This window comes from Periplaneta americana, chromosome 7 (genome assembly GCF_040183065.1).
Source record: "Periplaneta americana isolate PAMFEO1 chromosome 7, P.americana_PAMFEO1_priV1, whole genome shotgun sequence".
NCBI lineage: Eukaryota > Metazoa > Arthropoda > Insecta > Blattodea > Blattidae > Periplaneta > Periplaneta americana.
The window spans coordinates 31,617,320-31,634,670 of record NC_091123.1 but is presented as its reverse complement, the minus strand read 5'-3'; the positions used below and the strand labels follow the sequence as shown (position 1 = coordinate 31,634,670).

The following is a 17,351-nucleotide window of genomic DNA, read 5'->3' as shown; positions in this document are numbered from 1 at the left end:
TTTAAGTATCAGTATAAAGTCTCCTATCATTATTCAAGACAACAAGACCACAAGAAACATGACAAACTAATAAATTTTAGTGTAAACTTTAAAAATATTTTTCCAACACTTTGGTCGGTATTGCAGCTGTGTATTTGCTTAAATTCCGTTAGCAATTTCTGTACAATACAGTCCCTAGTGCAGATGTTTATGTATCAGTATAATGTCGCCTATCAGTGTTGAAGACAACAAGACCACAAGAAGCAGGGTAAAGTAATACATTTTCGTGTAAATTTGAAATATATTATTCCAACACATAGGTCGGTATTGCAGCCATGTAAGTTTTATTATAAAATCAATAACTATTTGAAAGTAGAATATAAATTCATGGTAGAGATATATACATCCAAGTTTGAAGTCTGGAACTTCTATGCAAGAGTAAATTCCTTACTGCAGCTGTCTAAGTATCTGTATGAAGCCATCAATTATTATCCTAAATAAGAATGCGATATGAAGCATGGGAACGTAATAAACCTTAGTATTAAATTGAAATATATTTATCTATCATTTCAGTTTCTAATACACCTCAATCAGTATTTATGTAAAATATAATTACCACATAAAAGCTAGAAATAAAAACAAAGGCACTGTTGCTGTTGCACAAGTTTTGGAATTAAACTGGTCATCTCTATTCAATGTTTAACGGTAGAGTCCGTGTTACAGTTGTCAATAAAATATCATGGAACACAAAACACCTCAAGAACCATAGGCATGTAATAATTCTTAGTATGAATTTATTTGAAAAATATTTATCCTAGAGTTCAGTGTGTACCACAAATGTTTAATATTTGCAGTGAAGCTTATTAATATGTGAAAGTAAAACACAAGCACTGTGGGTCTAGTACAAGTTCTGGCATGAAGCTGGTAATCTCTATGCAACAGTACAATTCCATTTGCAGTCATGTCTGATACAGGGGCGTATACTGGTTAAAGGGTTTGGGCTACCGCTGACCCTAGTATTACACAAAATATATGTAACAATTACTTTAATTTTAATTACTATGGTAAAACTAATAATACAAAATTATTACATTATGTTATATTATAAACTTTTTCTTTTGTAATTTCCTTGGGCTACCGCCGGTAGCCCCGGTAGCCCGCAAAATACGCCCCTGTGTATCAGTGTGAAATCGGCAGTTATTATTCAAGGCAAGAAAACCACAAGAAGCATGGAAATGTAACAAATCTTTGTATCAATAACAGAATATTTTTAGTATGAATTTGAACAAGTTTTATTCAATGGCTCAGATGTTATTCAGATGTATAAGTGTAAAATCAAGTTTTGCGTAAAAGCACAACACAAAAGCACTGTCTAATTTTACAAGTCCTAGCATGAAGATACCAGTTTCAGTACAACATTAGTTCCTCTTTGCAGTTGTCAAAGGATCATTATGAACACTTCAATTTATTATTATTCATTGCAACAAGACAACCAGAAGAGCAGGAATATAAAATATAGTAGTATAAAAATGAAAATTCTTTTCTAACACTCGAGTGATTAGCCTACAACAGCTGTATAACAAATAGTGTAAAATCAATAATCATGTAAAAGTACCAAAAAAAGTAACGTGAGACATATATAATTGCTAGAATGACTTTACATATTTCTACTACATAATACTACACACTCCATAGCAGCTGTTTAAGTAACACTATGAAGTATTCAATACTATTCAACACAAGACCACATGAAGCATAGGCATTTAATAGATCTTAGTATGGATTTGCAAAATATTTATCCAAGAGTTTTGGTGTATCACAAATGTATAAAATTTGAAGTAAAGGCCATTAACATGCACTCTGCCTCTAATACACGTTCTGGCATCAACCTAGTAATCTCTATGCAACAATATTTATATCATGAGAAAACTATTGAAACTATTTTTAAAATGTTGGAGATCTTTAAACATTTTGAAAAGTTCGAAGAATTTTTAAGGTTTTGTTCAAATTTTTTTTAATGTTGAAAATTTGTAAAAATTTTTAAAAATTCTGAAAATGTTTACATTTTTTTTTTAATTTCGGAAATTTTAAAAATTTATTTTGTGCAATTTTGGAAATTTTTCAAATTTTGAAAATTTTCACATTTAGAAGCTTATTAAGATTGATAATTTGCAAACTCTAGAAAAAAAAATAAGTATTTGATATTTCGAAATTCTGAAATTTTTCAAAACTTTTTCAATTTTGAAAATCTTTGAAATTTTTTTAGTTTGAACTTTCTGAAAATATATAACTTGATAATAATTTGAAATTTTTTGAAATTTTGAAAAAATTTAACTTTGAAAATATTTTTAAATTTAAATTTGAAATATTCTGAAATTTCGAAAAATTTAACATTTTTTCATTTCGAAAAAATTGTCAAATCTTGAAATGTTTTGAAAATTTTTTAAACTTTTTAAATTGTTTATATTTTCGGAAGTTTTAAATTTTTTTAAAATTTTAGGGATTTCGGAAAATTAGAAAAATTATTTTTTTTATTTTTTTTTTAATTCTAAGATTCTGGAAGTTTTGAAATTTTTTTTAAATTTTCAAAATATCTGGAGAAGTGAAAATTTGGAAAAAATTATTTAAAAGAATGGAAATTTTTCAAAACGTGATGTTTTTGAAATTATGAAAATTTTTTAAAATTTTTATTTCAAATCTTTTTTAACCTTTCAAAATGTGAATTATATTCAAATCTTGAAAAATGTTAAACAATTCTGAAAAATACAAATCTAGTTTTCATGTAAAGCTCCCAGTGAAGAAGACTTGACTAAACTCTGTGTGACTTGAAATTGTGGTTTTCTATTAATCATTGTTTTGAAATGTTTTTATATTCGAAAATTTTTAAAATTTTTTAAAGAATTTGAAAAATTTTGTAATTTTTTTTTTAATTTTGAAATTTTGAAGTTCTGAGAATTTTAAAATATTTGAAAAATTTTGAGTGCTTTGAAAACGTAATATTTTTTAAAATTTGATGTGAAAATTTTATAATTTTTTTAAAGAATTTTGAAAAAATGTTTTTTTTTTTTTTTTAATTTTGAAAAATTGTTGAAAATTTAGAAACTGATAATTTTGAAAATTTTTAAAAATTGTTTAAAGCTTTTGAAAATTTGGAATCTTTTTGAAAAGTATAAAGATTTTGGGAATTTAAAATTTTTGGACACTTTTTTAAATTTCGAAAATTCTTTAAAATTAAAAAAAAAAAATGTTTAATTTTTTTTTAGTTCGAACATTTTGAAAACTTGAGATTTTAAATTTGAAATAAAGTTTTACAATTTGGGTTTTCTTTAATTTTGAAAGATTTTGGAAGTTTCGGCAAATTTTGAAAATATTTGAAGCTCGATAAAATTTGAAAATTTTTAAAATTTGATATTTTTTAAATTCTTTGAAATTTGGAAACTTTGCCTTAGCTCTTTGTGAGCTGTCACGACATGGATGATTATGGTGATTATTATTATCATCATCCGTATACTACTACTACGTTTCTAGAATAGGTTCCTGGTGCTCTTCTTGCCATTTGTAACCAAGATCTGGTGCTATTCTATTTCGACAGTTGGCGACACTGATACGTGTAAGATGGCGCAGATCAATTGGCCGTAATTTGTATAACCGCAAATATCGGACAAGTAATAAGATCAAATGTGGAAAAACATTTATGGAAGTTTTATTGAATGAGTACTCATTATAATACATAAGAATATTGGCACACCGCCACAATCCAAATGGCGGATCTTAATGAATTACCAGATAAGATACCCGACAAATTACTTGGCATAGAGTTACTTCAGACAACAAAATTAAACGCATTAGAATTCAGTAAACCAATAGAATATATTTATAATCCACTTACATATGCATTTGATATCCATTCAAATTTTGTGCGTAAGTTCTGCCAATCAACCAAAAAAATACTATTTCTGGGTATGAATCCAGGACCATGGGGTATGTCACAAACTGGGGTAAGCTAATAATTTGTAATCTTATATGCAGGGTAGGCTATGCCAGCTATTGTCAGTTGTATGTACTTATGTACAAAGAGGTTCTTCTGTTGTTCGCCTGATAACTGGTTACATATCCCTAAGTTGTAGTTAATTTTCTTGCAAAACTGTTGAATATAATTAGAAAATGCTACAGCAATCTATCCAGAGACCACAAGCCAATCTTAATGTCTAATGTAAATGATTTAGGTTCCATTTGGTGAAGTGGACGTGGTTAAAGGGTGGTTGAGAGTGTCCGGAAATATTGGACGACCAGTGAAAGAACATCCATCTCGGCAGGTGTTGGGACTTGAATGTAAGCGTAGCGAAGTGAGCGGTCGAAAGTTCTGGGGCCTCTTTCAGAACATATGTGGAGATCCAGCCGCATTTTTTCAAGTTGCATTTGTCTATAACTACTGTCCACTAGCTTTCATGACCAGCACCGGTAAAAACATCACTCCAGCAGAACTTAAGGTGACCACAGAAATAATTCAATTGTATAAACGAATCAAGGATTATAAAATATATTAACTCTGAGTTACTTTCGTAGGCTTAACTTGCCAGGTTTTTAAAGGTCAATCATACAGTACGGTACGTCATATATATAACAATTGTTTAGAGGGAATATCATACAAGAAATGATCATTCTTCAGAAGAAGTGAACCACTATCGCACATTCACCCACCACAAGAAACATTCTGTCAATGGGGAAGAGAGGTTTTAGGGTGAGGAGAGGAGTCGTGTGCATGCTGTACTGGACTGTACATTTCTTTTCGTGCCTTGTAGTTGGTTTCCATCATTTCATTTCATTACTCTCGATTTTTCTTTTAAAAAGTCGATAAATTAAGAAAAATTTTGGAAAGCATAACATATTTAAGCTGCACAATAAAACTTCATTGTACTGTAGTATGTAGCTTTCCCCCAACCACTACTGTGGAGTAATGGTTAACATGTCTGACTGTGAAACGAGTGGGCCTGGGTTGAAATCCTGGTTAGGATAAGTTCCGAGGTTTTCTCTCAACCAACTGAAGCAGAATTGCTGGGTAACTTTCGGTTGGACCTCGGACTCATTTCGCCATTGTTTTTTGACATGTTATTACCATCATTATGATATCTCGGGTTAAGTTCACTATACAACATGCTACATACATGTCCAAGTGAGCGACTGTATGGCGAAACATATTCACAGAACAGGAGCAGTAAGCACAATAAGCCTCAGGCTGCTGTGCAAGCCTTCGGGCCATTTCTCTGTGAAAAAAAATAGCTTTTCCATTGAAAATAAACACTTGCTAGCATTTCCCTGCAGAACATCCGACTTTCAGGAAAAGAATACTGACATTAAGTGAGGTATACCTGTAAATTACACTACTAAAGATAAAGTTGCTAGCGTTTTGTGAAAATGTTTTTTTAGGAAAAATATGTAGATATACTACCGGTATCCTTAGTTTTCTCTGTTCATCTGAGTTCTCTTGAAGGAATGCCAAAATAAGAAACAAAAAAATTGCATTACATATCTTTTTATTTGCTGCCAGTAAAGGAAGTATCTTTAAATTGTTTGTATATTCATTCACATGAAAGCAAGCATACATGCATGCATATTATATTGCTGGGCCAGTTCAAAAACGAAACAACTCAAAATTTAAAGTTTTCAGAAACCTGCATTTTAGTTTCATGTTGCTGTGAAAAATCCAGTGATCATTGAAATTACTCCAAATTATGTTAATTATTTTTCATATATACTATAAGTTTAACATTAGAGTGATGTTAACTGGAAGCTATAAAATGCAAAACCTTAAATTTTGAGTTTTTTCCCTTTTAAACTGGCCTGTCGAGATATGTATACCATTACTAACATTGAAGTTGCCAGGTCTTAGTGAAAATGGTTTTCAGGAAAAAAAAAAATGCAGGTTACCCACAGTTTTCTTTATTTTTCTGAGTACACTTAAAGCTGTGATAATATTTTTATAGAGTGAACAACTTATGAAAATAGACATATTTTTCTTGCTCACATCCAGTTCTAGGGACTTCAAATTGCCTGTATTTGTTCATGTGAAATGTTTGGCTGTTGTGACTCGCATTATACATTATGTATATCTCTTTCATTTTCAGTCATCAGACCGACAGGCAGTGAATGAAATCTGTGATGAAACTCTCCGTGATGTGTTAGAACTTCTGCAGGTGGAAGTGCTTGTTGGCATTGGAAGATATGCTGAGGATAGAGCCAAGAAAGCTCTTGCAGGCACAGAACTTCTCGATAAAGTTAAAGTAATGAATATGTATTATTCCTTGTATCTTCCTTTCTATAGTTCTGTACTTACACTAGAAAGAGAATAAACTGTTGGCATGAAACTCAGTATAGGATGAAATGTCTCTACAAAGGCCAATAATAATAATAATAATAATAATAATAATAATAATAATAATAATTACTGTAATACTCAACTACGATTTTTTTTATTCCTCCGCTGCAACTCTAGTGGTAGCATATCTAGCTCCAACTCTAGTGGACTAAGGTTTGATTCTTGGCAAAAAAAATAGTCTTATCTTCCTCCAGTATGGATTTGGTGTGTATGATTTGTGTTTGTTCTGTGCTGTTTTAAACAGTGATCACATGCTATAATTATATTTTCCTGGATCTGCCATTTCCTAAGTAAACATTTTATTGCAACCAGATATGACAACAGTATCTTCAAATATAATATTTACGCGAATATAAGATGACCCCTAGTTTTCCAATGGCTTTCACACGATTTAATTTTTTAAGTTATTTTTTTAAGAATTCACAGACAATTAATCCACTATCAGCTATGGTCTTAGAACATATAAAATTTCAAGTTTACTTACATCTGCAGAATAAATAGATCCCCTTAATGAAATAAAATTTGTATCCATGTAGGGCCCAACAGTCTAAATATTCTATTAAAAAAACATATACACGAACTAACTAAATGGCTTTATGGAGGTTGAATTGAAGTGCTGTAAATATTTGGAATAGTTTTTTTTTTTCATATACCCTGCAACTACAGTAGCGTGCAAATTAATCCGAACACGACATATTTTTACATTTTCTGTCGTTGTTGGCCTCACAGCTGCTCATACTGCTTTAATTGACATCTGTAGTACGTGTAATTCCATTGTTGAAGGTCTACCGTTATTTTTTTTATAATATGTGACATTTTGCCTGTCGTTTTGTACTTATAAACATTTCAGTTGTGTTGAAGACTTAATACTGCAGTCCTGTGTACATTCTGTCGTCTTCACAAATGGATACAACTCCACGAAAATGGTCTAAAATTATAACATTAGCAGAGCATTCTTCTATGACACAGAGGCAAATTGCTGCAGAATGTCACATCGGTTTGGCTACTGTTAATTCGATCATAAAACGATACAGGGAGACTGGATCCATCACACCCCAGGAAAAAGGAAACTGTGGCCGGAAAAGGAAGACTTCACCTGCAGATGATCGTTTAATTGTCAGGAAAAGTAAATTAAATCCTAGACTAACTGCTGTCGACTTAACCCGCGAGTTAATGGCTACCACTGGGGCGAATATTCACGTCACAACAGTGCGGTGTAGGCTTTTGGAAGCTGGACGAAGGACTCATAAGCCTATTAAGAAGCAACTGCTAACCCCTGTTATGTGCAAAAAATGCTTAATGTGGGCAAAATTACATCAACACTGGACAGTGAATGACTGGAAGAATGTACTTTTTTCCGATGAGTCTCATTTCGAGGTCCACGGCCACCGTGTTTCTTACGTACGGAAAGGATCCGAAAAAGTAACAGCAGCTCATCTCCAACAAGCACCCAAATACCCCCCTAAAGTAATGTTTTGGGGTTGTTTTACACATGAAGGGTCTGGAGCATTATACCTATCAAGGGAATGATGAATTCTGACAAATATATTCACTTATTGGAAACCAGAATCGTACCCCAGCTGCAAAAATCATTTCCGGATGGCAGAGGTGTGTTCCAACAAGACCTGGCACCATGCCATACATCTCGAAAAACTACAGAATTCTTCAACAAGAAGAATATTCAGGTACTCCCCTGGCCAGGCAACTCACCCGACATCAACCCCATTGAGAACTTGTGGTCAATTTGCAAAAGAAGAATGCAAAAAATGGATTATTCTACAAAGGAGAAGATGATTTCTGCCCTCATTGGTGTATGGTTTCGCGATGAAGAAATGAATATGTGTGGGAAATTAGTGAAATCCATGCCAAATCGTCTCAGAGCTATTATTAGGAACAAGGGAGGTCACATAGATTACTGAGGTATGTCTTAGATCCTTTTTTTATCCCGTTTGAGTGTTTTTGCATAAGTAATTACATTGTTCAGATTAATTTGCACGCTACTGTACTATTGTGAACAAGCAGATCACAAGAGAAACAACTTCACCTGCGGCATTACTTAGTGTACTGTACAACATAAAAAAGCTACACAATTTGTGTATTTTCCTCAATACGCGAATTTAAGACGACCCTCTGTTTTTCAGATGCAGAAAATTGGAAAAAATACTCGTCTTATATTTGTTAAACACTCCATTTTTTAAAATCACTTCCTTGTGATGCACAGCATAGAAGCCGGATGGTCTATGGCGAGTACTTGGCATCAACTCCTTTGATTTCATTACCCCCCTTTGATTTGATTACCTGGTTGGGTTTTTCCGAGATTTTCCCCAACCAAAAGGCAAATGCCAGGTAATATTTTGGCAAATCCTCGGACCTCACCTCATCTCACTACATCTCGCCAAAATATTGTAAAAAATTGCACAAAATTGTAGAAAATTACTAACGGTATTACTAATAAAAACTCTATATACAGACGTTTAACTGTCTTATACTTATACAATGAGTAGCTCGTTTATAACTCGTGTGTAAATTCCTTACTAATAATCACTACATACGTCGTGTACAACAGTATAACTGTTACACAGCTACGTCATAGTTTCGTCATTACTTCGTTACGAAAGGTAATAGAATATCTGAGGTTCTCTACAGGATCTGGTAGAGCGCTCTAGTGTGGCATGTTAAATATCGATAGTACAACTGGCTCTAATCGATTACCACACTACATTTTGGTCAAAGAGTACAAGCTACAGCAATATTATTCTAATAATTCTATGATCTTTGGTTTGTTCTTCTGTGGTTACAAAGTAAACATCATCATAAAATGACAGTCGATACGAACAGCTGTTAAGGGGGCAGCCATTTTTTCCCTATATACAACACTTAAACAAGGGGTTTCGTGTATATAACTACTGCAAAGCAATTCCCATTGTATAGTTACAGCCTGTTTATTCGTCCATAGCTTATTCACGGTTTATTAGTAACGTTTTCTGTCTCAACTCTGCATAAGTCTCGTATAAAAACTATACACGGTTTATTAGTAAGACTGTAAATTGTAAAACTATAAAAATTTGTAAACACTGTAATTGTAATATTGTAAAATTTTGACTTGTTCCACATCTTAAAGCTTCATTGCTCATGTAAGATTTATGGAATAAAATAAATGAATGAATAAATGAAAATATTTTAATTAAGATAATCAGGAATTAATACCAATTTTATTTTACTTGTTTAAATATAGGTTGTTTCCATTTCACACCCCAGTCCACGTAATTTCTCTTCAAAGAACTGGCGAGAAGAAACTACACAACTTCTTGAAGAACTGGGGTTACTGGCCATTTTGTGCCCAAGTAGAATTACTGTTCCTGAATAGGGGACATGGTAAATAAAACCTCATTAATAATTAAATATTGTACATATATTATTTAACTAACTTTATTTTCATTCTTATGTAGACATAAAAAATGATGAGGACTAAAATGATGATAAGTGCACAAAATTGAAATGAGAACATAAGAAACCCTTAAAGACGAAGCCTATGTTAAATTTGTATGTCAATTATCTTGGGAAAGTGTTTAATGTAATTTTAACAAGTGTTTAATTTTGCTTCCAGTTCATTTCTTACATCTTCATAGCTACAGAGCTGGACTGAAATGCAAGAGACAGAATTGACTTTTTTTTTTTATTATTTGAACAACCTTGTATCAACTGCCATAACCAGCTGTGTCATTTAGGAATGGGCAACTGATATTGAAAGCTGACTACGAGTTCATCAACTGGAGCATTTCAAGTTTTAAGTTCTGAACGTGGCCAAAATAAACTTTTAATGTAGCAACGCATGTGGATTAACAGCCTCCTACCTACACCGTTGTTCATTGTCTCAGAACTTGTACATCCAACTGCTGTTACACTGAAAAAAATGGGGAATACGTGTTTTGTAATGTGTATGCAATGATGAACAAATTTATGGTCACAGATTATCTTGACAATTCAAAAGAAGCATTTGTCTGTAAAAATTATTTCTTCTCACCCTTGCAATTAGAGGTGTGTTTCTGAACATATTTGCTATGTTTTCTAGGATTGCTAAGAGTTAATAATTTTCTCGATTTGTTTTTAAAAATTATTTCAGGTCAAGGTGCAGTTCATGATTTGGTGGAGATCAATTACATTTGAAGGGCTTGGGGCAACATAATGACAAGCCACATTTGAACTTAATTTAAAGATCAGATGTATTAATTGTTATAATTTTAAAATTTAAGAGTTGCTTTGCGGTGAAATTTCAATGTGGCTTGTCCCTATGTTACCCCAAGCCCTTCATTCATATTATTGGATTATTTATTGAAACATTTTGATATGACATTGGATTTAATTGTAATTTTTTTAAAATTGTAAAGATGATTTTAATAAGAACTTTTCAATAAAATTTATGAAATAGGTCAAATACAGTAGCTGATTCACAACATGAGAAAGAACATATTACTTTGAATAGCTTATCTTTTATGGCATTGAAATAAATTTTGATTAATGTTAATTTACTGCTTATCCATAGACTTTCAATAAATATATGCATTAATTTTTATTTAACAAATCAGAAGCAATTCTATGTATTTTTTAGTAGAATTATGATACAAAATTTTAATGACATGTATTAAAACATGTAATTAGTTTGTCTTATTTCCATATTCCTTTGTATAAATCAATTACACAAAATACTTTTCAGCTTCACCATGTACACTGACACAAGTGAAATTATTTTTCTTAACTTTCCTACTTTACACTCCATATTGCTTCACACAAAACCAAAATACAGTCAAACCTCGATATCTTGAAGTGTTATGGAAGCTGAAAAGTAATTCGAGTTGTCGAAATTTCGAATTAGAATGTCTTATAAAATTATAGTTACAATCATATTTTCACAATTACATTCTCTGTGATCGTATACTGAAATATGGTACTTAGAATAAATTTATTATAACACTTTTTCTGTTTGGGCGAAAAATAATAAGTAATAAAATAGTAAGCTAGTGGAGTTCTGATACTTTATCTATTTGCTCCGATGAATCAGAGCAGAGGGGGAATGTCTCACTACAACTCATAACAAAAATATCAGTTCAAGTGTACACAGCATTGGTTTCGGATGAGGAGTTGAACTATTTGAAAGAGGAAAGTGGGCTTTAAAAACTATTCTTAAAGTTTTTTGCTTTATTCTTATTTTATTTTATTATATATCTGATACTTGAAAATATAAAATTGTGTGTGTGTGTGTTTTCTTTTTAACAAATGATGTTTCCGGAAGTACAATTGAGTGGCAGGAGTGCCATTCTACTCGTGTACAGAGTCTTCTATCCCTGTCTTTCATATTTCTTCTCTCTCTCTCTCTCTCTCACACACACACACACACACACACACACGCGCGCGTGTGCAAATATAAAGCATCAGAACTCTTCTTTTGATTATCTAGTTGAATAAATAGTTTAATAATAGGAGGGATTGTGCATTAATTTTTATTACTATTATTTCATAACTAATTCAGTTATAGAATACATTCTTATTGCACACTTCATAATATGGTTATCTCACACACGTTTATTATCAGGTTCACAAAATCATCTTATGCTGAAAAATTTGAAGTGGAAAACATGGATCGCTGCTCTATTCATAACATGCCTTAGTTGCTATGTAGTTTCAATTCATTTCTGGTCGGTCATGTAGAAAGCCTCCCAGATGTCTCTTTTCTTGTCATTTAGACAGCAGAGCTTCACAGGAAGCAGTAGATAGTAATAGTAGCTTAAGTTTCAAACCTGCTGTTAGAAACATTTCCCCTTCCAACTTATATAATAGTCTTGATCAAGTGTATTTAGATACTCCAACTGGCCTTTAATTTTTTCCAATTGTTCGTCTGTGAGGTACCGGTACTCCAAAATTAGTTCCATAACACATGTGAAGGTTGACACCACCTTCACTTAAAAAGTTTCACTGCAGGTTCCAATAAATAAGTTTGATGTCTTCTGTGTCATTCATGGCTCTCATTAAAGCTACCATAATATTTTAATTAAGTCTGTTTGCAGTATGGATAAGTAGATATTATTTTCCTAAATAAAATATTTTATCTATTAATTATATGAGAGTAGAAAAGTTTTGTACAGATATCCAGTTTTTAAAAATGTGAATTTACAAAAACAGATTTATGTAAAACTGTAAATGCTTTCAATTAATATTTGATTTTTTTTATACCTGAATGTATATTGTACCTATAATTTTAAATCTTTCAGAATAAAGTAATTTTCTTCTGTTTCTTGCTTTTTGTCACATTATCCTCCATGAACTATGCACTAAATGCAATGAAAATATTCTCATTTGCATAATATTGTAAATTTTATTTCGCGATGGCTTGCAAGATTTGCTGTAGGTTCTCCATTGTCGATAAAATCCCACTTCTGACACCAGTGTAAATTTATTTCAACTCAACAATAGGATTTTATTCTTCCAACAATAATTCCTTTCTACAATTCACCTTAAACGCTCTCGTCAACAATAGGATTTTCACTCAACACAGTATTCGTTATAGCACTCCACTGACGGCAATGACAATTTACTTGGACTATTACGAACAACAATGAACTGTTAATCTTAATTAATATTTACAAAGCACTATTTACAAATCAGAACTATCAGTTCTCAGTTCACAGTTCTTCTAGCTCAGTCACTCGAGTTCACAGTATCTCGAACCACAGACCTTCTGAGACAGTTCACTGTACTCGAACTCAGGTCCCTCCAACTGTGGTCCACTGCACTCGAACTCAGGTCCCTCCAACTGCGGTCCACTGCACTCGAACTCAGGCCTTCGGATGCTGTCACAGTTGCGGACGCACACTCGAGCCGAACTCCGGTACACAATTTGGCTTGCTTGCTCTGGCTTACTCACTGACTGGCTGACTAATCAACTGAAACTCTACTCTAGTTCGCTGGCGTTTCTTCTTTTATAGCACAGCGACGTAGCCTGGAAAGTTCTAATTCTCGATATTTCGACGCGTGTGTCCATTCTCGAATCATCTCGCACGCTGCTGCTCCCCTCCTTCACCGCGCGTAGCCATGCCCCAGGAGGCAGATGCGCGCGCACCCCGCCCAACACAAGGCCGACTTAGCCTCTCCTCCGTCGGTCGTGAGATCGAATCTCACGTGGGCATCACAATATGATTGACCTTACATGTGTGACTGCAAAACCAACACTTGTTCAGGTGTCAATACTTTCAGGTGTTCAAACTCTTTGAATTAATATATTTTGCTGCTGACTCATCATGTGTTGGGTTGTTACACTAATAATATCTGAGTCTGACAACATTTATGAACCGTGAACCACATGAATAACATCCAAATTCACTAAGGTGTTGCAGTCAATGTTGTAACAAAGAAACTTCTGCAACTCAACACTCTTCTTCTTGGAAGTTCTGTATCTTTTGAAAATTCTTTCCTTGGCAATTACATTCACTCATGTTTGTGCAACTAACATCCGAAAGACTGATTATTGTTTTTAATATTTCTAACAAGTCTCTGAATCTTCCTTTCCCTGTAGTGGCATTTCAGATTCCCTAATGTATTGGTTATTGGTTGCAGTTTGAACGTCATATTTTGTGGCAAGATAACAATTCGCACAGCATTAACTCCTCTTTAAGGATTCTGGGATGGATAGGAAATTTATTGACAGAAAAAGGAATTTCTCTTTTCTTATAATGACACTTTCTGTTAAGTCCATTGAGGCATGATTTTATAAATTAATGATTTCATCCAAGATTTCTTGTTACTTTCTTACAACACAAGTAACGATTTCATAAACAAAATCATGAATCAAAATATTGGTTTTTTAGAGATAATTAATGAATGATCAATAAAGGAATACATATACTTGGGAGGAAAATTTGGTATATGAAAGACAGCTTAATTCTTATTATACACAGCTGATAGAAATCATATCGTTGTGATTTGAGAATAAAATGGTTTTATTTGTAACTTCTTTCTATGTTATTATTTAGTTTTTAAGTTAGGGCCTATATGCCACATAAATAAGTCTAGTATTCTACACTGGGTGAAATGTAATTCTTTTCAACTACAAATTTCCATGTTGAAAAACTGTGATGTAGTTTGAAGTGAGACAAGATGAGTATCTAACAATTATAAACATCTGACATATACAGGTATATTCCCTTTAGTGAATATTAAATATTGAAAAAAAAACGTTAACCAAACACACTTACAGTGATCTTTTCAAAAGTATAAACAGGAACATTCCCTTTAGTGAATATTAAATAGTAAAAAATGTTAGCCAAAAACACTTAAGTGATATTTCCAAAGTAATAATTTTATAATTATTATAGGAAATTTAGGTTATTACAGAACATTTCTTCTGAATCCATGTATTCATATTATCCTATATATTGTATAATTTGTGTGTATTTTTGTTATTCTTTGTACAATTTGCAAATTCTAATATGAATCAGATTGTCAAATAATAATAAGTAAAACAGTTTAATGTTTATTAAGTGCAATTTTTTAAAGGCAAACAATAGGCCTACAAATTAAAATAGGTAAGACTATGATTTTGAAGTGTACACTCTGGTAACATATCAAAGATGAACATATTGTTAAATTGAAATGAATCATAGGTACTCTTATTTTGCATTATAGGTATGCCATAAACCTGTAAAAAATGATCCTTTAATTAACATAAATTGTACATATTTTTGTACAAGTAGAACTATATAGATTGTATATGAACCAGGGCTATCTACTGTATAATGAAGGAATATAAAATCTTGAATTATATTCCTTGTATTGTTATTAATATTAAGTGCTAGCGTAAGAAAATGATATTACCAGTTATTTCTTTGATTTTAAAGTGTATATGGAAGAATAGACGTAATTATACTGCAATTACTCTAAAAAAAAATCTGTTAAAAAGTGGCTGTATAAACAATCTTGAGAAAATAAGGTTTCATAACAAAATATATAAGAAAAATAAAATAATTTTAAAATTTAACATATTTGTGTACTTAAAATATAGTAGTTTTATTAATATGTAAAAGAAAATTAATTAGGTGGACTATGTCTATGTAAAAAGTGTTTTTTTACACCAAGTAAATTATCAATAAATAACGTGTAATTTAGGTCATAAACGTAACGAATAAATTACCTTGCCAACCACATCATTGATGACCTCTGAATTCTTATTTGCTGTGTAATGAACTAATGATACAATCACCATTGTCTTTACAATGTATGTTCAGTTCGTACAATTCACTGTTAATAGCACTGAACTTGGAAGGCAAAATGAAATTTACTACCAAAGAGTTCTTCTAATTTCTGTTCTTTTCGAGTACAGCTCAGCACATAAATGAACCTAACATTGATACTAAGAAATAAATGAATGAATGTATTGCCACGTCATAAGTTCTTGTAGAAGCACACATACCACACATTTCACATTGTGAAATTAATTCAGATAGCAGTTCCTTACTTAAATCTATGTATTTACCGTAACCTATCATGACTGCCACTCTTGTTACAGTTACTATTATTTCCCATAGCTTTGTTACATTAAAACTGTATTGGCATTACTGATAGCAAACAGCCAGACGAGAAAACTTTTCTGAGGAGCAAGACTTATTCTTAAAACATAGGCTAGACCTAACACAAACTTCATTACCGTTCATAACTCCATCACTTTCTTGTTGGACAGCAAAATAAGATACTTTTCTATAACCAAAACGACGTTAAGCTTTCTTAAAAAAAATCTTTAAGCAATAAAACAAACAATTCTTTGTAATAGCAAAAGTAGCAAATAAAGTTAAACCACAGTCTAGTATACACAGCCATGAAGCTTGAGTTGATGAGGGTACTAGGAACAATAGACTGTGCCGGTACTGTTTTACATTGTATGTGATGAACTGATGAGACAATAGTAGCGATCCTATACTAAAAGCCAGGTTATGAACCGACTAAACAGGAAGTAGTTGGGATGGCGAGAGGAAAGTGCGGGTTAGAGGGGTAGCTTGTGCAGTGATGACACGTTGAGTGTGAGGGCTTGGAGGGGGAAAGAAGAACGGAGCTTTTCATTGGACCTCACGTGAAAATGTCGTCTGCTAACGAAAATCTGGCAATGGAATCACGGAGACAGTGTAGCCAAACTTCCCAGTTCATTTTCAGTACCACGTGCATTATGAGTCGCATTTTGTACCTGCGTCATTAGCTCGTGCTTTCTTAAAAACAGTAATTTTAATTACTAATATTGTTGATAGTATAATCGACAGTAGTTATTTTAAACATATCGGTGACAAACGCTGAACATGCTTTGAATCTCGCGCCACTATGTGGCAACAGAGCTCAGAAAGCGAGCAACAGAACGTTGCTTCTGGTTTAGTCGGTTCATAGATAGATAGATAGATAGATAGATAGTTTATTTTGCAAAAACATGTGGAACATGTATGGCATCGTCATATACAATTTAAAATACATGATATCATACAATGGATACAAATTAAGATACATGAATATTAAAAAAACTCATCGACATTATACAATGGATTTGCCAATAATAAAGTCCTAATTCGTTTCCTAAAAACTTGGAATGGAAGATTCCTTATATCAACAGGTAGACTATTAAATAATTTAAAAGCAAAGAATAGAAAACTATTTTGAGTAATACTGTATTTACATTTGTCAATATATAAATTTGTATTATTTCTTGTAGAATATTTATGAACAGAAGTACATGCTATGTAATTATTAATGTTATTCCGAATGTAAAGGAGACAGGCCAATACATACATAGACGGCAATGTCAAGATTTGTGACCTTATAAAAAGAGGTTTACAATGAGTCGTATTTGGTACTCCATGAATTAATCTTAAATCTTTCTTTTGTAATATGAAAAGAGCTTGAGCAGAAGTATGGTGACCCCAAAGAATAATACCATAATTTAAATGGCTTTGTATATGGCTATGAAATA

The 17,351-nt window shown here is 32.3% G+C and overlaps 2 protein-coding genes across 6 annotated transcripts in view; one reads left to right on the top strand and one right to left on the bottom strand.

Annotated features, from left to right (window-relative positions):
- The window catches only part of Hexim (Hexamethylene bisacetamide inducible), a 215,254-nt gene that overhangs the window by 93,907 nt on the left and 103,996 nt on the right, over nt 1–17,351 (bottom strand). The window lies entirely within an intron of this gene.
- Nucleotides 3,573–15,549, top strand: Smug (Single-strand-selective monofunctional uracil-DNA glycosylase). Its single transcript, XM_069830558.1, has 5 exons — nt 3,573–3,977; nt 4,206–4,469; nt 6,105–6,260; nt 9,591–9,730; nt 9,963–15,549. The coding sequence occupies exons 1-4, from the start codon at nt 3,741–3,743 to the stop codon at nt 9,720–9,722; spliced, it is 789 nt and encodes a 262-aa protein (XP_069686659.1). The 5' UTR covers nt 3,573–3,740; the 3' UTR covers nt 9,723–9,730; nt 9,963–15,549.

Bases quoted from the DNA above. Each gene is read 5' to 3' on its own strand.
- Smug (XM_069830558.1), top strand. From the start codon at position 3,741: ATGGCGGATCTTAATGAATTACCAGATAAGATACCCGACAAATTACTT. The intron at 3,978-4,205 runs GTAAGCTAATAA...TAAATGATTTAG, and splicing joins GGGGTATGTCACAAACTGGG to GTTCCATTTGGTGAAGTGGA. The intron at 6,261-9,590 runs GTAATGAATATG...GTTTAAATATAG, and splicing joins AACTTCTCGATAAAGTTAAA to GTTGTTTCCATTTCACACCC.